The following is a 23663-nucleotide window of genomic DNA, read 5'->3' on the forward strand; positions in this document are numbered from 1 at the left end:
GTGCTCAAAGAAAGCATATATTTGCAGAAAAGCCTTTGAAGACCTGTGTTGGCTTCCCATCAAAGTTAGCCCCTCTCCTGGGTCCAGTCCTGTAATGGTTGAGAAGCTTGACCCAAGGGTTGCAAGCACATCCAGGGCAGAGCAGGCAGCTAGAGCCTAGCTGGGGGGTCTGCAGGAGGGCGGGGGGAGCAGCACGAAATGGTCTGGGCTTTTTTGTTTTGTTTTGGATGACTGCCAGGCAGTTTGTAGGCCATTCTGTTCCCTTCCCAAGTCAGGTACCTGAACTGCTGGGGCAGATGGTCCTCAGCCTTCTCTCCCATGCTGGCTGGAAGGAAGTGCTATCGGGGACTCTGCCACCAGCCTGTGTCACGGTAGGGGAGGAGCGACTTCTCTGCTGAGCCTGCCAGCCCAGGGCATTGCTTGCTGCTCCTGGTGTTTTTGGTGCTGGGCCTTGGTAGTGGCTGACTTCAGAAGCCTGGGAGCAGCTGTGCCTGCAGCCCGGCACTGTTTGTTGGTGATACCTGCATGGGACAATGTCCTGTGACTGCTGTTGGTGCCTCAGGTGCTCAAGAAGACTGAATCTAAAAATACCTGCCCTGCCTCCCGCAAAAAGCTTTCATTAACTATTGTGAATTAGTCTTCTATTTCATAGTTTTAACACATTTAATAAGCTGGAAGACTCCAGTCTCACAAACAACTTCCATAAAGAGGTGGTTGTAAGGTGTAAGTGGGCCACAACTTGTGGGGACAACATTTTAGCAGGGGCTGTTGCAATAGGACAAGGGTTAATGGTTTTGAACTGAAGGAGGATCAATCTAGGAAGGAAGAATTTTTTGTCAATGAGGATGATTAAATACCGGAACAGGTTGCCCAGAGAGGTGGTGAATGCCCCATCCCTGGAAATATTCAAGGTCAGGTTGGAGAGCTCTGATCTAGTAGAAGATGTCCCTACTTTATTGCAGTGGGTTGGACTAGATAGATGACCTTTAGATGTACTTTTTGACTCAAAATATTATATGATTATATGAAAATATAAACCCTTGTTTTAATGTCTGCAGCATCTTTGAGTGTATTTTTTTTTTCTGGGTTATTAGTTCAAGCAAATACTTGCTTACTGCTTTATTTGTGTACTGCCCTTTCAAAATCTAAATACACTGTGCTGTATTCAATACAATGGATGATTTGGAAGCAGCTTTTTAACCCAGTTTCAGAACTCAGACCCCCTTATTTTTATGAAGGTATTTTAACAGCAAAATGATTCTATCTTTGATTTCCTAAAAACATATGGATAAGCCTAAATTCAAATAAAACTAACCGAAAATAGGTTGTTACACTGCTGTTGGTAAAACTACAAAAAAAATGACTGGTGAGAAACTTGTCTGAAGATGAAGTGTGTGTATTTGAGGATGTGAGTAGCTTCACACATACAATGTTTACAGTGTTGCAAATCAGCCTGCCCTTGATTTGTCAGGGCTGAAAAGAACAGTTTTCAGTTTTTAGTGTCTAAAACTCTCTAGTGCTGAGTACTGCCTGAGGGGACCCGGGGGCTGCTAGTGTTGTCAGTGGAGATTTGTTACCCCAGAGGATTTTATCTTATAGCTAGGAACAGTGAACACTGAAGGTTTGAGTCAGGATTTTTTTTCTTGGTCATTTTGTAGAGAGAGAGAGAAGTTTCCCAACTAAAAAAAAAAATTCTTTAAAAATGTCAATTAAAAATTGGTGAAAGTTAATAATGAATGGCTTGTAGCTGGTTTATTAATAGCCTCATTTTTCTATGTAATGAAAATCTTAAGCTGTCTTGTCTGTTAACTATAAAGCAAAAAAAAAAAAAAGAGTAAAAAACGAGATTGGTCCTAGTTTAAAATTATTTTAAACATACAGAATTGCAGAGTTTTATTCATAAAATGTTGAAGTTTGTTTTCAGAGTTCTGTTTTAGGCATTATTTTATATAATAAAATATGGAAGGAAAATTTGGGCTGGCAGAATTTTCAAAGCTTTTGTTAAAGCCCCTAACTGCTTCTGGTATGAAAGTCAGCTAAGCAGCCTTGTGTTGTTGTTTCCCCCAGGATATCTTTAATGCTTTCTTTTTTTTTTCTTCCTTCCCTTTGGAAATCTGAGTGTTTATTTGCATGCAAGTTAGGTGAATTCTTTTATCTATTTGTGTATCATAAACCAAAGCAATTAGCATACTGCAGTTACAGTACACTTAAAAACCAAAACAACCCTACAAAAACCTTTAGTCAATATTATTCCTGGAGGGAAAACTCTTAATTAAATTGTACGCAAACTACAACAATAGGCAGAGTTGTTTGGTGTTTAATAATAACTCTTTGGGTCAGGGGGAAGAGTGAAAAAGTAAGTGTAGCAGAGAGCTTTGCATGCCATTAACCCAAGGATAGAAATGAGGTCAGCCTTTGAAGGGACAGACAACACACTTATCAGCCAGCATTGGAAAGTCCCAAAAGATTAGGTTATTTGCCAGATGTTACTGGGAGTTCATCATTGACACCCTCTGCTTCACGGGCTTCATCTCTCACCACAGTTGCAGTTGCCTTTTCTGCCCTTTGCAGGCTTCCTGGAGATCTTCTCCAGTGCATAATGCTTGGTTTTTTTCCTTGAAGTAGGTTTGGGTTTGTTTTTTTTTTTTCATAGCAATAGGCATGATGAACCATCTTAACTTGCGAAGCTGATCTGAAGCCTCATTGTTTGTCTTCCCTACACCCACGAGAATCCTCTTGGCATAGGAACCATGGACATGAAGCACAGTGACTGCCACAGCTCCGGGAATGGGGCTGTGTTTGTGGAGGGATTTGTAGGAGACAGACTACTCACCTCACTTAATATTGGTAACCTTTTGAAGATGAATGAAAATTGGGGCAGACTTTCTCATAGGCTAAGAATTTTCTGTTGTTTTTTTATCCCTTTGCCTGAAAAATAACTGTAAATGCAATTCTAAGCAGACAATTCTTATATTATTAGCAACTTTGTAATTAATCAAATATCACACTGAAGTGTATTTAAGTGTACAATCCACTAAAAATTGGTAGTGAGGGAGAGTGGGTGCTATCAGATCCATGTTAGTAATGACTGTGTGAACCTGGAATGGCGTTGTCTGCATGTATCTTCTCCTTTAAATCTTTCAAGAGTTTGGTAGTAAATATTGATTTCAGCTAATGGTGGTTTTAACTTTGTGCACATGCTTTGCCCCTAGGGACTCTGTCATGTACAGGGAGAAGCCAAGACTTGCTCATAAAGAACACAGCAAATATGTTTTTCCTTTAGAATTCTGGATATTAGTGGTGGTCTCTCAAAGCAAGATTCCTGCCACTTGTGTTACTGCAGTTGTTTTGCAGTTCTGCAGAACAATTTGGGAGATGGACAGTGACCTAAATAAGGACTATATTGTCACCATGTACATCTGGTACACTGTATTATGTACTGTTTTATCACAATGCATCCGGTAAAAGAAGCCTCAGTGTTAAAGCTTTTTAAATAGTGCAGAGTCCTTTTGTAGCACACCATTTAAAGCATTTGACACTTTCAATCTTGCTCTAACATAGCCCATCCTTCCCTCCCTTTCCTCCCTCTATTCCCTTTCCTCCCTCTATTCCCTTTCCTCCCTTTATTCCCTTTCCTCCTTTTCCTCCCTTTCCTCTTTCTTCCCTTTCCTCCCTTTCTTCCCATTTCCTCCCTTCCTTTTTCTTCCTTCAGTAACTTCTTCCCCTTCCTTCTTCTGCTTTTCCCCATTCCCCCCACCCCTGCTTTTCCTCCTCTTCCCCTCCTCTTTTTTCCCTCCACCCTTCCCTTCTTCCTTCCCTCCCTTTCAAGACCCTCATGTCTAACTTAGTCTTCTGACATGAGCACTTCAGTTAAATGTCTGATGATACAGGACAATGACAGTATTTGTTCATGTTGATAGAAATGTGACATTCAGATGCTGTTTGACTAGCCAAGGACATTTGGTGTTCTCCCTAACATTTGTCAAGTCCACAGACCCAGATACTGGTTTTACTTCAGTAGGTTGAATTTATAGCACTGGAAAGCAGAAATATTGCATGTAGGGAGAATGGAGAAGTGTTTCAGGTATTGTTTCTCTCTGTTGGTGTGTGAAATGCTGTTGCTGAATTGAGCCTTTTCCTTACCTAGGTACAGCTTGTGCTGCTGCTTGTTCTGTTATGCAAACCTCGGTGGTGTCTGCGAGGTTCCAGTCTGGTTTCTCATGTGGTTTCAGACTTGTAACCAGGGACAGCAGGTATTAGGGTTATTCTGCAAATGCCATCACTGGGGGACAGTTGCAGAACTACAAGCCTGGGCCATTTCCAGGTTAGGCTGGCCCTGTTTGGCCAATCACAGAGTGCAAAATAACCACATTCTTCCTCAAAGTGTTTTTCCAGAGTTGAAGTAATAGCCATCTTGCCCTATAAAGATCTTATTTCTCCTATAGAATATTTCTGTGCTGAGATAACTTTCATGAACTGTTTTCAAAGGGCTAAGTTATTTTTTTTTTTGTGTTTTCATTTTAAAGTCACTTTTCACCTCTGTTCTTCTATTTCCATTTTTGTCTTCTGTGGCCAGTGCTTAGTAGTTCCACATCCATGTCTGTAAACCAGCAAATCTATTTGCACTACAGCAAGTGGATCTGTGATGGGTTTCCTATACTGAAATAGGGAGTCCAAGGAATGTAATTATTTAGACTCGTGCATTTCCACTAGACTTGAGAGACTGATCATCCAGTGCAGAGGACAAATTGTGCCCGTGCAAATACTTGCATGGGTGATGCACAGTGTTGTACTATCACTCTGCTGCTACGTGGGAAGGCAGTAGGTCATCTGCTTTCTATTTTGAGTTTCTTTTTCAGAGGTATCCTTTTACTCCCCTCCTCTTCCTCAGCCCAGTCCTCAGTGGTCTGCAGTCCTTCCATTGTCTTTCTTTTTTCCGTTTCCACTGGTGTTTTCTTGCCTCCAGTCCCCATGTGGTTCTTTCTCCCTGTATTTCCCCCCCTCCTTAATTCCAGAGTGTTCCAACATTCATTCTTGTTCCACTTTAAAATATCTTATATTTGCCCCATATTCTTTTAGTTATCCCTGGTTATGCTCTTTCTTGAGAAGAAAGCAGCTCTGCATAAGCAGAAGAAAGTTGGGAAGCAGCTATTTGGCTTTCTTTGACAACAGAAACAGTGGGTTTTAGTGGATAAATGCTGAGTTAGGGGACCAAAAACTTTTTTCCCTTGTCTGATTTAAAGGTAAATGCATGTACCTGTAAGAGAGAGAAGGGACAAAAACCTTAGGACTGCTGGGGAGCCTTCCCAGCACTGGACTTAGTTCGGGCAGGCAATAAGTAAACCATGTGGCCATTGAAAAAGAACTAGGGTGTTCAGAAGCATGAAAAAAGAATCTTTTTGATACTCTTTTTGCAATGATCCTGGAGTGTGCCAGTGGCTAGTGACTTCACAGATGCCAGCCACGGGGAAAGGACTGAAGGAAGGCTGCTTGCTGTTGAGGCAATTCACACATCAACTGCTTTTTGAGAGCACTCGGCTCTGCCTGAAGATTTATGGGCCTCTCTTCTTTTAAAATAAATGAGTAAAGGACCAAGCTGAGTGTTTTTCCACACATAAATGTCATAAATTCAGTCCCAAAAACTTCACTGGAGTACCAGCAAGGGCTCAAGCCCCAGCTCAAATGTGCATCATATTAAAGTCCTTCTTGGGGACTCCAGACACAAATTGCTTTCCAACATCCAGAACCATTTGGAAATGCTTTAATCCTGAAACCAGGGGATTTCTAATGTAAATGCTGACAGACCCTTCGTTGTAGCAGCTGAAGCAGGCAGGGCTGTGATAATGAGCCTGTATGCCTGCATGTGGGAAGCGTGATGCTAGCTCAGAAAACAAGCACTTCCACTGAAAAGCCCATGCTGAGAAAAACCACCGTGCACTGTTCCAGCACAATGCTGCTTCAAATTGGCTTTGCTCAAGCAAGTTTGTATTGGGAACAACCATGGGCATTAACCCTGCGTGTATTACACTTCCAAAACCAACAAGTCTTAATAGCATTTCTAATAACGCTCTAATTATCTATAAATAGCACGGTATTGAATAGCCACGACTAGCAGTTTAAAATGCTGCATGCACTGATGGGGTTCTTTGCTATTCACAAGTGCAGTGTAACCATGTCTCCTCTCACTTTTTAAACATTGTGCCTGTGACCCTAAAGAATAGGTGATGCTTCATTTATTGCTCATGTCTCTGCATAGCTCTGCTAATGCTAGAGACCGCGGGCTTTGTACCTGTGTTCGGAAATCTCAGTGACCTTGGTCACACCAGGCTGAAGAAACCTGTCTTGCAAGCATGAACCCAGGTGATTAATTTCAACAAACAGGTTGCTTATAAGAGTGTAATTACTCACTTGTGCAAATGGCAGGATGGGTGCACTGACCTGCATTAGACACATTGTAGTATACACCTCCCCATCGGTTCTTTTTCCTCTGTTAATCAGAGGCCTGGAAACCCTGCAACATTTAGACAGCTTGAGGTTGAAGGCTGAAATGTCACTTTTAAAAGAGGGTTAAAAAGGTCACACAGCTGCAAATAATAATAGCCCAATGAAAATCAGATTCTTACTGCAGCCTACTTCAAGAATAACATTGAAACAGGAAACAAGCCTGCTTGATGTTTTTACCAGTATGGCAGTAAGATTACTGCTGAGTTTAAAAAGGGGGAGAGAGAGAGACAGAAAGGAGCATGCTTTCTTGATCTTAGATGTAAGAACAGTTTTTCTGGTTCAGAAAAGATGATCCTGGGGCTCTGCAAAATCTCCTTGAGGAGCCTGAGGACATGGGGTACTTCTCTCTGGATGCTGCTGAGAGGAGATGTAGTTTGTTGCTATGTCCTGAGAGTGGTTTTGTTTCTTCTGTTTGCTTTTTTTTCTTTGTTATCTTCTTGCATTCCTCACTGTGGGCTTCAGTTTTATTAATTATAATAAAAAACTTTTTAGAAGACTCATGCAAAAATCAAGGAGTAGGAAAAAATCTTGGCTTGCTGCAGAACTTGTTTCTCTACCACATGCCATAGGTTGGAGAAGCCTTTCTCTCGTATTTTTATTTCTTTCTTTTTATAATTAGAGTACCTTAACTTCTCCTGAGCAAAGTGATATTTCAGGAGAATGGCAGGCTACAACAGCATAGCAGATTTCCTCACTTACACATTCTGCCAATAAGGCTCTTTACATGGTCACAATAGGGCAATAAATGCTGACAGATGTTGTTAACATGTCTATTAAAATTCAGCCCCCTTTTCTGTTGGATAATACACTCATGGCTATTGTTAATAATATCAGAACTAATGCTGACATATCAATAATTGTGCTGGCTGTTATTTATAATCCTTGATTGTTTCTTAAAAAAAGTCACAAAGTTGCAATAAATTAAGCTATTGATAACAGAAGCAAAAAATTCAGACTGGAGCAATTTTTAAACTTTACAGTCATCATAGATTCGTCTGATATTCTTCATATGCATTAATTGCAGTGGTTATTAGTAGTACTACAAGAGTTGCATGAGTGTAACTTGAATTTTTAAGATCCCAAAGGCTAATAAGCACCTTAATTTAGATGGAAAGGCTGCTGTGATATATTTTTATTAGGTGAGGTGGAAATGTTGCCATTGGTTATGTTATTTCCTTCCTTCACCTGCACACAGTGTGGAAAAAGAAGACGTGGATTGTGTGGCCCCGCAACACACGTGAGACACGTGAAGAGAAGTGTGTGCCAGAGGCTGTGTGCAGCTGTCTGGGCTGAAGGATGGGAGATGCCTGCCTGCATCTGAGAAGGATGCCATGCAAGTTGTGCTGTGCACAACCAGAACAGCTCTGCTGCTGAGAGCCCCCATCCTGCTGCAAGGCCTGGGGCTGCTGGTGCATCTGCAGCTTTTGCAGAGTGCAGTGGGATTGAGGCATGCAGGAGGTTCAACTCACAGCCCAGAATTTCAGCTGCTTGTTTCTGGTCAACATTCAAGCGCAACACCGGAATTACTGCCATATGATAAGCAAGCACCAGACACTTGCAAAAAGTGTAGGCAGCAGGCAGCTTCTTCCACTCATTTACTGTTGCAAGAGAGTCAGTGGTACCACAGTCTCAACTGCAGTGATTGCACCACATGCAGACACCAATTCTGCAATTTGTCTTGAGGCACTGTATCACCACCTGGTAACACCTTATACAGGTCAAGTTCTGCTAGACAGCTCTTGGAGTGCAGGTGATACAGCCATTCTGGGTTATTGCTTCTTTTATGTTTAGTGTCTGCAAAGAATGATTCTCATGGAAATAAGCAGTTGCTTGTACATTTGGGACAAACAATTTGATGTTGAATCTGATGCCTTTTCCAGGTATTGAGAATAAACAACAAATCTATGTTTTCTTTTAGTCGATTTCCTGGAGCTGATCCCTGCACTCAGGATTCCAGTCCTCAGCTAGTATGTTACTTTGCTGCTTAGTCCATGCTTATCTACTAGATAACCTTGAGAATAATTTAATTGTTATAAGAGCATGCACTAATGCATTCAGGGACTAAAGGTCAAGCTCAGGGTGGGGAGGGAAGTCTTAGACTTGCAATACTCAATAAGAAATCAAACTCCAAATAATTCCTGGTAATGTTTTGAAATTCACTTGGACACTTGGGACCAGAATTGTAACTATCTTGTTTTCTTTAACTGAGTCTCATCTGTTGTTTTGCTATTGAAAATGCTGTTGTCACTGTCCCCTGAGGAGGGGAAAATAGGGGTAACAGAAATCTTTGGCAGTGCTTCAGTTGCAGGAGCAATTGAGATATTAAATAAAGCCTTTCATTATCCATGCGTAGCTTTCTTTTTTTCTTTTCTTTCTGCATAAAGGAAAAAGTTGTCTTTAGGAAAGACAACATGCCTGGGGTCACATCCCATAAATAGAGGTGGATTTAAAAATCTAACTTAGCTGGAGGTTTTGGTTTTGTTTTTTGCAGGGGTTTGTTTTTCTAGTCAGTTCTATCTCTGCTGCTTGTTTCTTTCAGACAGGATAGTGTGATTCAGAGTATTTTTATGGCTTCATCTCTGAAGAGCTTGTCTATGCACAGTCTGGAACTGAAATAACTGAAATTAGAAGTAATTTAACACCTTTAGTTATTTTAGTATGCGAATATACTCTTTCATTTCTGATTATGAGTATCCTATTTCAGTTTAACATAGCTGTAAGTTAAATCAAAACAGGATATGAATAATCTTAAAGGAGTAAATTAGGTACAATTTTAGTTATTTCAGTTCTAGCCTTGTGTGGATACGTAAGTTATGCCTGAGTTAGGGTCTTTCTTGACACTTCATTGTATTATAAATCATTTGTCTCAGGCCAGATGTTGGTAGAGATGCCCATATCAGGAAGATCAGTTGATGCTTATCATCAGCTTTTGGGAGTAGAGTCCCTGTGGAGGTTGAAGGGCAAATGAAAGTAGAAATTCTTTGCTTCTGGATTCTGCTTCTAGGAGTCAGTGGAGTCAGACAGAGTGGACTTTTTTATGTCACAATTAGGAAAATATACTGTCAGGCTAATGTTGTCCACCAGAATGAAGTTTAATTAAAAAGAAAATGTTATCATCCAGTGGAAATAATTGCTGCAATTATGGGTCTGGTTGATGTACAGCTAAATGGTGAATTACACTATCAACTGTAAGCATGCTAAAGATACTCCTGATGATAGGAAAAATGAACTGTAGCTTGAAAAAAATTCAGTGGGTTTGAGCAATTTTACTGCCTGTCCTTCCGCAGATTTTTGTAGTTATAAAATCTAATTCTGCTTCATCACCAAGATATTTCTCTTTGAGTCATGAAATAATTACCCAAACATCACCCAGATATTTTTCTAAAAGAGGCTGTGGTGAGGTTGTTTTAAGGGATTTTAGGGAATCACTAAACATAAGTCATCTGCTTTAAGATGGGTCAGCCACTACATTCTAGCTGGTAAAAACAGTTGTTCCAGCAGGCTGAAAACATTTCCGAAATAAATGACTGACTTATTTTACTCACTAGAATTTTACTGAAATTTTTTTTTTTTTTTTTGCTCATGGACACTGCCCTAGTATTGACTCAAATTCAGGTGCATAACTGCAATCTGTGGGTGAATGTTTCACACTTTGCCTTTATTGAAGATTTGGGAGCTTTCCCTCAGGGTTTAGGTCAAGGTTACAGGACTGGAACTGCAATGTGGAAGTGCAGTTTTAGACAAAACTTCACTGCTGAATCTCCTGAGGCTCTACTTGACCTTTTAGAGGATGGGGATGCACAGTTACCTTGTGTGCATGGAGAGCATGTATGTAATGTATTGAAGTTATTAATATCAGACAGTATGGATGCAGAACTTCAAAAAGTGGGCTCTTTCTCAGAAGTAACCTAGACGTCTGGTTTTAATGTTGTTCAGCAGGAACTGAAGGAGGAAAGGTAAAAACCTTTAATTCAAGATATTTCTGAGAAGACACGGTCTTATCTAATAACAACACTGAACATATGCTATTTTCTGAGGCAGATTTATGCTGTGAAAGCTGAACTTTATTTCTTTCTTAAAAGTAAATTGGTGCTCAAGAAGGAGGAATAAGAACTTAGACTCTAGAGAGCCTGCTGAACATTAGCCAAATTAGTACTCTGAGTGCGAAAACTTTGTTCTGATCTGTTTGCGGAGTTTGAAATAAAAGCACAAACTGCCATTTCTGTATGTTGCATGCATGTGTGAAGTTTAGAACTTATATATTCATAGGTTCCCTTTCTTTCCCCCTTCCCCTTTTAACATGTAGATTTATGAGGAATCAAAGATGAACTTGGAGCAGGAGAGGCCTTTTGTCTGCAGTGCCCCAGGCTGCTCACAGGTGAGTGGAGTCAGCGGTGATATTAATTGAGTCCTCAGCACTAGCTCTGGCTTGTATAATGCCTCCTGATATATTAACACATGTCTAATAATAATATGTGTGTCAGGGGTTTTTGTGTGTTTTTTTTTTAAGACCTGCTTCCCCTCAATTCTGTCCTTTCCCACAAGACACTATTACAAAATATTTCAAGCAAATACAGCAGCCAGTCAAAAGTGAGTTAGTACAAGTGCTCTTCAAGCTGCTTCTGTGCCTTTTCTCATCCCAAAGCCTAATGTTTCAAGATATGTATTGCAGATTCCTTTAGAGACTATCAAGAAAGGACACACTAGGCAGGACACATTTATCTGTCTTCTGCTGAGATATGTGATGGAATATATTATGTTGCTATTGGAGGAAGTAACCTCCTGTTTGTTTGTTTGTTTTTCTGTTTTAAATACGTAAATGCAATTCTATCTTATTAGTTCATTTTTTATTTATTTATGTATTTATTTATTTCTAATCTTTAAGACATCTTCCTCCTAATTTTTTTTCTATGGAAAATGCAGCCTGTTGATAAATTTTGCCCCAGGATGTGCATTTGGGATTCCTGTCCTTTTGACTGGTGCTCTGCCATATGTCTCCGAGGGCAAAACCTGACTTGTAACATTAGATGTTTAATGAGCTTAAAAAACCCTGAAGTGACAAGGATTTTACCTGCTGAGATTTGAACTTGGAGGTGTGTGTGGTTTTTTCAGTGATTTTGCAGAGGTGAGGGAAGTTCCATCTGTGGCACCTCTGACTCTAATTTGTTTTAGTAACAAGAGTTTGTGAGTAAAATCTTCAGACAAGGACATCTTTTGGGCTTTTGCCACAGGCTTCCTGTGTGCATCCATGTCACGTGATACAGCTTACCCATTTTCCAGAGTTCTCCTCTCTTAATGAGTGAACCTTTCCCTGTTTCGACTATATGTTGGGAGTTTTCAGCTGGCTAATATATTTACAACTCTTTAGGTTCTTCTGGAAGAGGGGTGGGTGACTCTTAATGAAGTGTAGGTGTTGAGCTTGCCAAGAGCTGAAATAAGGAGAGACAGAGGCCTTGAGTCCAGTTAACAACTGGCTGAGTGGCTTTGCTGTTTCACTAAATGGGAGTTTTTCTATGGGAGGCACAGTGCATCTTTTGGATTATCCCTCAGGCTGAGAATATGTCCCTTTAAATTTCCACATGCAGACTTAAACTTTCGCCATTCTGTCACAGAGGTAGAATAAAATTGTGATGTTTATTTACCTTTCTGATGAAACTAAATTCCACTGAAATCAGTGGACTTGAGCGTTTTATTGTCAACTCTTAATTAGTTTCCTCAGTGGAGGAGAAGCTGATCTAGACAAGCTCTTTTTGGTGTTCAGAGAGCAACTTTGGTTGCATGCTGTTACAATTTGGAAAGATGAGCAATGTAGATGTGACTTCCACCTTAAAAAACATTTAACTTCCAATTCCCCAACATGACCCCTGTTTGTAATAAATGAGGACTAGACACAAGTGCACGATGCAGAGCTGCTGTCCAGCTAAGCTGGCTGGAGCTTCTCACTTGGCCCCTGCAGATGTGTGCTGAGGGCTGATGGAGTCAACCTGCTGCGTAAGGAAGAAAGTAGACTTAGAAAAAAGACAGAGAAGTCTGGGCTGGAGGAACAGTTTCTCTGTTGCCCCACACCCTGTTTAAACTGGCTGATTTCATCATGAAGAGAGAGTATGGCACCCACGAAGGAAAATCCATTTTCAAGAGAAATAAATGTGAGGTGTCCCCCCCCATGATTTCATTGAGCAAAGTCTTTCTCAGATATTCCCTTTAATCTTAACATAAATTCCTAATGCTGCATTTCTTCCAGATGAGTAAGCAGTAAACCAGGATTTCACAGTGAGGAAAAGGTCTTTGGGATTTCTTTCTTTTTCAATTTTTTTCCCTTTTTTTTCCTCCCAGAGAATTCAATTCTATTATTTATGCTGCTTTGTCTATGGGTTTAGAGAGATTCTCAGAAGGTGTAACATATGGCAATTATTTATACTATAGCCACAAGCAAAGTCACTTAGCCAAGAGTATACTGTGTTGAAAGCATTAAGTCCCTTCAGCTCTGTTGTTGCCATTGTTTTTTGTCTCCTATATACCTGTTGCTTTAAAGAGCTGTTTTTTCTTTTTTGAGTTTTTTTACTCAAGCCTTGGTGATACAACTTTTGGCTTTTGGTAGTCCTGAAATAACCCAGTTGAAACCATCTCAGTAGCAAAGTTCTGTGTAAGCAGATTCTGGTGAAGGAAACTTCACAGAGCCATTCTGCTCTTTGAGCCCAAATGGGCAAGTGCTTTAGTGTTTATTCAAGCTTGTCTCTTCTTTGTTTTGTTCAAAAGAAGTTATTTCTTGTAGAAGTCTGTAATCAGATTGTAAAACAAACTTAGCACACTGATTAGTTTCTTACAAAAAACATCTCTCCTCCTTCTCTGCTTGACAAAGGAGAATAATTTGATTTAGTATCATAAAGGGTCATAACTAGCTGCTATAAAACTGTGCACCATTTAATTGCCACTTCAAATCAAGTCAAAGTATCAGATATTTCCAAAATTAAAGACGTGTTTTGCCTGAATACTTTTGGGTAGAAAAAAGCTGGCTTATTTAGTTATTTTTATAGCCGTTCATCAGATATATGTTGCAGAAAGACACAAAAGCAGAAAAATCCAGTAAAGTGATTTAAGATTTGCCTCATTACTTAGCATTTGCCGTGGGCTAAGAGCATACAGAACAGCAGCTATCGCAGATTCTCAGGCACGTGGTGACTTGTGAGGCTGTGGTAGCTGGAGTGGGTGTCTGAGACCCTTAGAATCTAAAACTTGGACTGTAACATTTTTCAGGCAGTTGCATGACACCTTACGGTTTGTCAGCCCAGAAAGCACGGCAGCAAATGTGCTTCTAAATTAAGTGCAGCTATTTGTTACTCATACTCACTTGTATTTTCAAATATTCCGTTTCCTGTGCCATTCGGACACATTTCTAGCTGGATAAATTTCTTTCTGTCTCTCATTTTTGAAATTCTGTCCAATGCCAAAAGTTTATTAGAGAATTAAATTCTTCTTTTTTTCTTTTTTTTCTCTCTTCCTCTCTCTCTTTCTGTGTTTGCCTGACAGCGTTTTCCAACAGAGGATCATCTGATGATTCACAGGCACAAACATGAAATGACTTTGAAGTTTCCTTCAATAAAAACAGATAATATGTTATCAGGTAAGAAGACATGAATTCAAGAGTCAAGATAACTATTCAGATGATGTTGAAAGCATGATTCCTATTGGAAAGCTACTGGCAAAATGACTCCCAGATTGGTTTTAAAAAGCCCCAGCTCCAATTAAATAACAAGGAGAGGTGGATTGAGCTAGAATGCCTATATTTGAACAAAAAAGACAGTTGCCATTCTTCTGCCTTCATACAAGTTTGCCATGAGAGGGAAAGAAATCACTGAACCTCAGGCATGCTGGCAGCTCTATCATCGATTTCCAGTGAAATACAGGCACTTTAGTGCGTGTCACTTGGGAGCCCAGCAGTGAGAGTGTTAATGAAGTGCATTTGTGCTGTTGCTGGAAGAATTGCTATTTAAGCTGGACAGACTCCCTTCAGCAACTGGAAGAGGCCACAATGTATGAGCCACCTGTGTGGTGACTCAGGAGCTGCCCCCTGTAAATAGCTATAACCAGAAGGGTGAACAAGTGGGTGATATCCAGCACTCTTTCCCCATCTCTCTCTGCACTTCCCCCTTCATAAACAGGGGTTATTTGGTATTAGGTACAATTGCACTCAGTAGTTTCTTGAGTAGTATATTTCTTATGTAGTCTTTCTGTGCTCTTGTCTGTGTAACCACATATCAATGGCTTGCTGGCCTTCAGCCAGTGTTGGGTAAAGTGAAGCTAGCCCTTCATTTTACTTCTTTCCTCTCCTATTCCCTTTCCTATTGTTTATCCTTTGGGCTGTAGTAATGGACTGTTTAGAATAGTATCTCTAGACTTTTACAGGTTTCAAAGTAATGGTAGAAAACCCCCTCTGTGATGCAAATGTGTGTGTGGATGTTCAGCAGTGTTTGATATTTGTCTTTTGCAATGGGCTTCTTCAAAGTAAATTGTGCCGTTTCAGATGCAAATGTATATTTATTAAAGGGGCTCCAGCAGACTAACTATTTTCTGGTAAAACTGTTTCCATTTTTATGAAAATCAAAATGAAGTAACAATGGACTGCAAATATTTAGGTCTTTGTTTGTTTGTTTTTTGTTTTTTTTTAATTGGGACTTTGGGCACCAATGAAAAGTTAGACACCCTTTTTCCCAAATAGAATTTATTTTGCTTTTCATTTTAAAATACCATAGTGGACTAAGTTTAGAAAGAAACACTACACAGCATTTTGAAGACTGGGTCTTGTAAAGTGCCTGAGTGCCAGCTATGCCCACAGAACCCTGTGTTTGCAAGCACAAATGAGGAAAAGCTGCTTTTGCATTTGGCTGTGTCCTTTGGCAGTGAAACTGCTCGAAGACATCTGTGCTGTGGGCACATTCACCCTGTGCAAGTGCTGGCTTTTGTTAAAACTTTCTGTTTGGCAAGACTTTTGTTCAAGTGCAGTTTCTAAGGAATCTGTTCTGTCATCAGGAATCCCCTGAGCAGAGTAGCTCCATTTGTGTTTGGTAACTTCTGTGATTTAGCCATCCTGCTCCTTCCAATGGGTTGCTTTCCTAAGCAAAAAGAATGTCTGTCTTCCAGCTCTGCCACTGGTACTGGGTCCCCTAAACCTGCAGTTAGGCAGCTGTACATACTAATGCAGAATTTTCTGGACAGAAAAACTCTGAGATTGCTTCTAAGGGATGCATTCTTCGAGGTTTGTTTATGATGATCCTGTCTAGTAGTGAAAGAGTAAAAAGACATGCGTTCCCAAGGACTGTGGCCAATGTTCCTGACCATAATACCATGGCAAATTGGTTCTGCTGGTGTATTGATTCCTCTTTTTTATTTGTTTGCTGAGTTTGTTTGGCATTTTGCAAGCCCTTACTCAGGAAGCATCATAGATCATCTACTCTCTGCAGGAAGACATTGAAAAATAGTTGTTTCATTACCCACTGAAACCCTGGGGAAATCTAAATACCTTAAAGTTTAAGATGTTTTATTCTTAGATTTCAGAATGAAAAATTAATGGTAAATGGGAAAAAGAGACATACTTTTCTCTTAGACATTTGTCTTCATGACTTCCTTGTTTTTTGCAGTTTTGCTTATGAGACTTTTTAAAAAATATTGTTCCTGTCATCAGTAGGTCCCAAGAATTGCAGCAGCAATTGCCCTGTAATAAGCCAGGTGCAGTGTTATTTTTTCCCCCCTCTTTTTATCCTAAGCTGCCTAGAAGTCAGACTTTCTAATTTTTTTCCAGTATGTTGTATAGAATCTTTCAATTTGTTGTGTATGATCCATTTATTATTAACAATTAGTCATGAAAAATAACACACTGTATGCTTTCAGGTAGACATTAGAATTATTTACTCTGTACGCAGAGATAGCACAATCGACAGCCTGGGTTCACTATAATATCAGCAATATTTAACACACATTAAGCATGGTTTCTAAACTGTTCCTGGAAGTGGGCAGTGAAACTGTTGGTTTTGTACAAGACATCTTAGAAACTTAGCAAAATATGACTTGGGAAGAAGGAACTTGTATTTTGTGTGAAGTCTATGTTTGGGTCTGAAATATAAGCTTCTAAGGGAGAGGTAAAGTTATGTTATATGCGAAGTTATATATTGTTATGTAGGTGGGGTCAGTGTCTCATAAACAATGGTGCATGACCTGATTGCAGCAATTGGTGCTGTGCTGGTTTAGCAGGTATGTCTTTCCAGGAGCTTCCAAGTTATCAACTAGCTTCACTACGTTTTCTACCATTGTTTTCATGCTGGCTTAAGAAGAACAAGTTATATTATATTAAAATCCCTTGAACCAATTCAGAAACTCCAGATACCCATGTACACCAAAAAGCTTTCTATTCTCTGACTGTATAAATGGAGGGAAAATCCAGAAGGGCCTTGCACTAAAATGCAAGTGAAACTTTTGTTGCACAACTTGACAACACAATTCTGTCTTTTAGAATTAGTGTTATTTGTTCCCTCTTTGTTGTATGTATTTTATTTCTGTTTGTTAGAAAGTCTTGTTAAAAATATGGACAGAGAGTCATTGGTGTTTTCCATTTCCATCTTTCCAGCTAAAAAAGAGCTGTTTGAGATAACACAGGATATCTTATGTAAGTTTTGCATGCTAGTCACCATTGCAGGCAATTTATAGTTAAATTGACTGAAATAGATACCAGCTCTTTGCTGCTGTAGAGAGTGAACAGTGTTTGCATTGCTTTGAAAGTCTACATTGTGTTGTGTGACAAAGCTTTTGTGTTTAAACACCAAAATATTAATGTCTGTAGAATAGATTGCTTCCTCCAGGGAAATAATAAAAGCCCTGTGGGACTGAACTTTGGGAGCTGGGGATTATCTACATAGAAACCTTTTTTCCTTCCTCATCCTATTTAATGAAACCAAATCCTCTAGAGTTTTGGTGATAAAGCCCACTGTAGAGGTAGAAACAGTTTTCTCTAGATGGAAAAAGTGCCTGTAATAAAGGTAGTGCAAAGGTATTCCTTTTCCCAAGTAAGGCCTGTGCCAGTGAGGTAATTTACATCACTCTTGGTTGCCTTAATTTTTTCCTCATCGTAGTTTACACAGAGAGGTTTATCTAGGCATGAATTTTGAGGCATGCAAAATGATTGGGTATGAGGACTCATAGAGTAGTTTGTTTTCTTGTTTGCTTCTGTGTCCCTTGCTTTATCAAAAATGAAATGAAATAATTTCTTACATTTACTGGTCAGTTTCAGAGTGACCAGAAGACTTTAAAAATTAGTTGTACCCAGTATGTGCACCCCTCCAGGAAAGTCCAACCAGTGCTTTAAAGAGTACATATTTAGGCAGTAAAGTTCTTGGTAGCCCTTATCTGGGTGGGAGCAGTTTTACCACCTATGTTTGAGTGAACTTCTTCCTCTCCTCTTTCTCCACCTTATTGTTGTGTTATGTTGAACTCCTCGGTGCACTTGGGTGGAAACCTGTGAAATCAGTGAAGAAACCTTTCTGAACTTCTCTGGACATTCCTCTGTCTTTGTGGCTGCTTGATGGGCAGCCCTTCAAATTTCTGTGCTAGCCCCATTACTCTGACTTTGTTATCATTATATGAAAGTACAACACGGGTGAGTGTATAACTTCAACAGAGCCCACAGCTGAACAAGCCAAGTGTCTATTATTATTGCACATCAGACTAAACAATTTTTTTTTCTTTTGGAAAGAAAAATGAAGAATCAAGTTACACACTTTGGAGCTGGGCTGTTAGGTATCTTTCATCAAATCAGAATTTTTTTTTTTTTTCTCAAAATGAGAACTTGTTTCAAATAAATGTCCTTTGGTTCTCCAGGGCTTTTTTTAAACTGGTAGCATGGTTTCAAGTTTCCTTTTGTGTTTTGAGGGATGAAACTCAGGAATTCAAGGTAATTTTACAAAACAGATTCTGGATGAATCAAGTAAGCTTCTGTATAGCAAGCTAATGTATTTTCTGAGCTGTTGTTTTGGAAACAATGTATTGAGATTGAGTGTCCTTTCTGAGATTATTATTTCAATCCCCACACCCCTGATGAACAACAACAAAGAAACCCCCATGCATTGCCAAACGTTGTGAGTACATAGTGGAACCTTTTGACTTCATTGAAGACTTCAAGTTCCCCATTGCCTTACCACATATATCTTTTTTATGAGTCTGAAAAATCAGGTATCACTTCAGACATTGAGGACAGGTTTTCAAAAGTCAGCAACCAAAATATACAGAGTATGTGAAAGTCTGGCCTGAATACGATTGCTGAGTGCATCTGAAATATCTTCCTGTAAGATGCAATAGGTTAACTTGGGATCATTTGGGCTTGCTCTGGGGCTTATATATTGTCCATTTACTTTTTTGAGGCTTATTTAAACTTCATGTTTCTTGCAGCCTTTCTGGTCATGGCTGTGTCATCAGAGAGGCTGATTATTCCCCTGAGTAATAGTCTGAACAATATTTTCATTGCCTAGTCTGAAGCTTGACATAATCTGTGTTTAAGGTGTTGATGAATTTGAGACAGAAAAGAAATTCCTAAGTAATTATCAGATGACAGGTTTACCTGTGAAGGGACAGATGGCTAGAGGTAGATGCCTCAAAGGACAGTAATCTAGTTCTAGAGGATGGAACTAGTTAAGGATGGGAAGATTTTTACATGTGGAACGATGGGTCTGGGTTGGGATAGCTGATCGGTATCTTGGGTTAACCCAGATAATCCTGTATCCCAAGCTGCCAATACAAAATACAGTTTGTGACTAATATTAGAGCCCTGGGTTGTGTGAGCAGCAGTGTGCCTGCAGAGCAGCTTCCTACATAAAGTGTGTCCTCAGCAGGAATGCTGAGAGTGGGGCTAGCTCTGTCTGAGTTTTGGTCCAGATGGGTCTGGCTCATCCAGTTGCTGAAGTGCAACAAATCAGGGCCCTGTTCTCAGTGAGTCTGCAATAGTTGTGGGCGCTGGTGATAGCAACAAAAGCTTTGTTTGTACCAACAGGGAACAATGAGGTCAGGCACAAGCTGTTGGAACTATTAATGCATTTTTAAGTGCTGAGAATTAGGAATATTTTATTAATTCTGGGAGACCTGATTTTGTAGTTTATGCTAGGGTCTCCCTTGTGATACTCCTCCCAATTAAAACACAAAGGCTTGCCTAATCTAGGCAAAAGAATTTCTGTGGTGTTGAGAGTGATTTCTTCTGCTAATTTGCCCACATCCTAAAGGAGAACTGGTGTTTAGCAGAGGCAAAATAGTTGGTTGCTCAGGAGCAAATCAAGCTCATTAGTCTTGGGAGCCTTGAAATCCTGAGACCAATTAGTGTAGAGTATGTGCAGTGTAACTACTTTACTACACAAAGTCTCAACATTTTAAAGTCTGGATCTTTATCAGTTCTGTCCTCACAAAGACAGAGGTTTTGTGGCCTTCTGGTTTCTGTGAATGTTGAAGGCTGAAGTATAAGAACTAGGAAGATCTTGTTTTACATCTGGCTGAGCTGACTTTCAGGAGGTCTGTGGATGGCTGGTTGGTGGTGCTCCTTCCTCAGTTGGGAGAAAAGAGGGGCTGTCCGTTTTAACAAAAATCGTGATGTGAATCCCTGCCAGTCTGATTTCTGGAACATGGGAACTACAGTAGCAGTATGGGGAGACTGAGGTAATAAAATAAGAACACAATCTCAATATGTAGGTGGTGTAAACAGTGTCATTATCAGTTTTGATCTTTTGAGATATTAAAATAGTTAATTGGAAAGTTCAACTGTAGGTAACACCATTGGTTATCTTATGGTGCAGAAGACAGATTTTCAGCATGAGCAGAGAAAGGAAGCCATTGAGGCCCTTGTGCATTTGAAGTCACATTCTTGCTCTGGCTTGCTTTTTTCCACTGTTAAAGTGAGATAACTTTTGAGATCAATTTGAGATCAATGAGATAACTTTTTTCCTTTTGGTCAGTTCTGGGCCCAAGCAACTCTGAAGAAATCCAAAATTTTTGATTCTAGTGAAAGTAGTGGCATCTACTTCCTCACGAAACCATAGTTTCTCATTTTGGCCATGAAATTGATACCTTGCTTATTTGATATTAGAAGTGATATATATTTCACTTCTAACAATAAATCATTTCCTCTGTTTACCTCACATTCAGATACTAATGTGCCCTTTGTGTCCAGAAAGGCTTAGCGACAATTGTCTTTGATTTTCTACAAAAGAATGGTGTTATTCACTAAAGTAGCATTTAATCCTTTTTGGAAATTAAATCTATTTCTCCTGCATTTTAGTGCCATTCATTTCCAGTACGAGCTCCAGTCCAAGGGCTAAAAATAACCCTGGTGTAAATCTACTGAGTTTGCTGAGGTTACTTAAGAGATTTGTTTGGCACTGCTTATTTAGGATATGGATCTGTACAGTGCTGAGTGTCCTCAGCTCCCATCGATGCCAGCACCTTGTTGACTCATCTCCTTAAGCTGAGTTCTTGCAGGATTCTTAGAAAGTTTTGTTTCTAACTCTGGTAATACAGTAGTTAGCTGTGAAAGCTAATAGATAAACAAGTGTGGATTCCCAAATACTTGAAATTTGTTTCCTTTAAGTTCATAAGTAGGATGCTCAAGCCAAAAGAAATGAAAAAAGAATTTTAACATTAAGGACTTGCATTCTGATGTTCCATCAGAAATATAAATGCAAATGAGTGTATTTGCCCTTGGATTACCTGAGAAAGTCAAACCTCGAGGACCATGCTTGATACCAGTGGAAATTGCCTTCTCCTGGCTTTATAATGGAGGAGGCTGATCCTCTTCCTTAGTTTCTAAGTGAAACCTGCATTTTCTTTTGTGTACCTTGCTTTTGCACTGCTTAATTAAGGGCTGATGTGCATTTCTATCCTAATCATGTAAAACTCATGGTGTTAGGTAACTGTTTGCTGGAAGGGGGTAATATTAGAACTTGACCCAGCTTAGCTAGGTGCAAGAAAGCAATTTTTTCTTTGTTGAAGTGGGAAGCTTTTTTCTGAGGTCAAAATTGACCCAATATGGGCAACGGGGTTTAATATGACAGAGTTTTCATTCTCTAAAGAATGAAATACAAACAATAGGTAGTAGTCAAGGTCTATGCTGAAGATTATTTTTTAACAAAGTGAGTCCAATCTTTCTGTAAAATCAGGTACAAAATATCTCGAACTGGGACAGATCCTTGGAAAGAAGGAGCCGATGCAAGTCTAAGAACTAGACTCAGAATGAATAGAGGTGCCTCAGACCTGTGCCTTGGGGAAACTTGGGTTCCCAAATTTGAGCTTGATTTTTCATTTCCTGAAGAAAGACACTAAAGTCATTGAAACTACAGTCTGCATGGCCATTTTGCTTGTCTGTCTTGCAGGTTTTTGAAAAGGTATCAGAAAACCTTGTAATTTCTTCAGTCCCTCCTGCCTGTGGCATTAATGAGAATACTGCTCTTCTTCTGTTAATTCTGAGTGGGCAGAAATATCCTAGAGATGAAGGCATTAAATTTTTTTTACTCCAAATTTCATGGTTTTGCATGTATTATCAACACTTTTAGGATTAAAATGGAAAAAGATGCTTCTTCATGACCAGAATTTCACTTTTCATAGCTTTTCTAAATTTCTTCCTTCAAAAATTGTGTAGGAAGCAAAACTTCTTGCCATGGCTACCTTTTTTGCTAAGTATGTGTATGTTTGAGGTGGTTTTTGAGCACTTGAAGGCCTTAACTAGTGTGTATCCACAGCAGTTAACATGCATGCTGTGGTCTAAATGTGCATTACGAGGGGCACTGTGCGTTGTTCTGCATGAGCCTATTTTTGGAGGTCTATAGAGAGTTCTAATGACCATTTGCACACATTAAGGAGAGGCACTTGTGTTATGTGCCCTGGGAAAACCCATGCTGTTGTCTTTCTGCCCAAATGGTGACTGCTGCCTGGTTTTGGACATTAATGGCAAGCATGGCTGCTGCAGCGTTTAGTGTCGAAATTCAGCACTGTGTGGGTTTTTTTAACGACGGTGTGGTAGGCAGGGGTGGGAAGGCAAAGAGAAGCTTGGTTAGAACCTCTCTTTTCTTGGAAGACTATTTAATTGTCTCCCTCTCCTTTTAATATTGAGCACCAACGATCATTTCTTGTCGTGTTCTCAGATCAGACTCCCACACCAACACGCTTTCTGAAGAACTGTGAGGAAGTCGGCCTCTTCAACGACATCGACTGCTCCCTGGAGCACGAGTTCAGGAAGGCACAAGAAGAAGAGAACAACAAAAGGGTGAGTGTGAGCACACCAAGCCCTTCCTCCCCTTTTGATTCCTTGAAATGGCAAAGGAAGTGTCTTTTAATCTGTGAGAAAGCAAATTGAGCTCTGCTACCTAGTAGTAACCTTTTGGTTAGAAACTAGTGGTACTATAAATTGTGACATGCTTTTTAAAACTATTTAAGCAGTTGACAGAAATAAAAACCCCAAACCAACAAAAAAACAGTATTAAATAATTTTAGAAAAGTGTAACTGTGTTTGCCAGGGTTTGATTCCAAGTCTCTGCTTTTAAGTAAACTATAACACAAACCACACACCTCTTGAGGTAGAGGCTTGGGAAAATTATATCCTCTTTGACATGAGGATTGCAAACTGGCTCAAATACATTACAGGGAAATTTGGCTTACGAAGGGGCATTTACTTAAGGGCAAAATATTTATTTTTCTTTTTTTTTTTTATTCATCCACAACACGGTGGGCCTTTGGAATTATTAATCATCAATACCAGCTTTATTGTGTTTCTGTATTTCTCATAAAGCATCCAAGCTGAGCTGGGAAACTTTGACTTGAAACACCTATTAGATAACATATTCCATTTTCAATTAGTATTCTTTTAGTTTATTCTGAAGTTATTCTGTCAGTCTTCTGAACTTCAGGTTGAATTATATTGGCCACCTTGTATGTAAGTGTACTCCTGTACCCAAAGATAATTAAAAGTGCTTTCAGGGATCCTAAAGTGCTGTTAAAAATTTCAAAGAATGGTAAGAGAGCTTAATGCTCTAGAGAAGCCAGCAAGAAAAGGGGTAAAGCTGCGTGCTGAGGTGCAGAACAGGAAAGGAGGCTTATAGAAAGAGACGGGAGTCCAGGAGCAGCTTGGTTTTGGCTTACGAGGA

At 39.7% G+C, this 23663-nt stretch overlaps 1 protein-coding gene across 9 annotated transcripts in view; it reads left to right on the top strand.

Moving 5' to 3' along the window:
* The window catches only part of CREB5 (cAMP responsive element binding protein 5), a 262858-nt gene that overhangs the window by 37812 nt on the left and 201383 nt on the right, over nucleotides 1–23663 (top strand). For 7 of the 9 annotated variants that reach the window (XM_038129981.1, XM_038129980.1, XM_038129985.1 and 4 more), the window contains 4 exons: nucleotides 10811–10882; nucleotides 14032–14125; nucleotides 17123–17161; nucleotides 22665–22786. In XM_038129981.1, coding sequence (XP_037985909.1) covers nucleotides 10811–10882; nucleotides 14032–14125; nucleotides 17123–17161; nucleotides 22665–22786 — 327 coding nt within the window. The remainder of the gene's footprint in view (nucleotides 1–10810; nucleotides 10883–14031; nucleotides 14126–17122; nucleotides 17162–22664; nucleotides 22787–23663) is intronic. The other 2 variants (XM_038129987.1, XM_038129988.1) reach the window with 2 other exon arrangements.

Source organism: Motacilla alba, chromosome 2, assembly GCF_015832195.1.
Source record: "Motacilla alba alba isolate MOTALB_02 chromosome 2, Motacilla_alba_V1.0_pri, whole genome shotgun sequence".
NCBI lineage: Eukaryota > Metazoa > Chordata > Aves > Passeriformes > Motacillidae > Motacilla > Motacilla alba.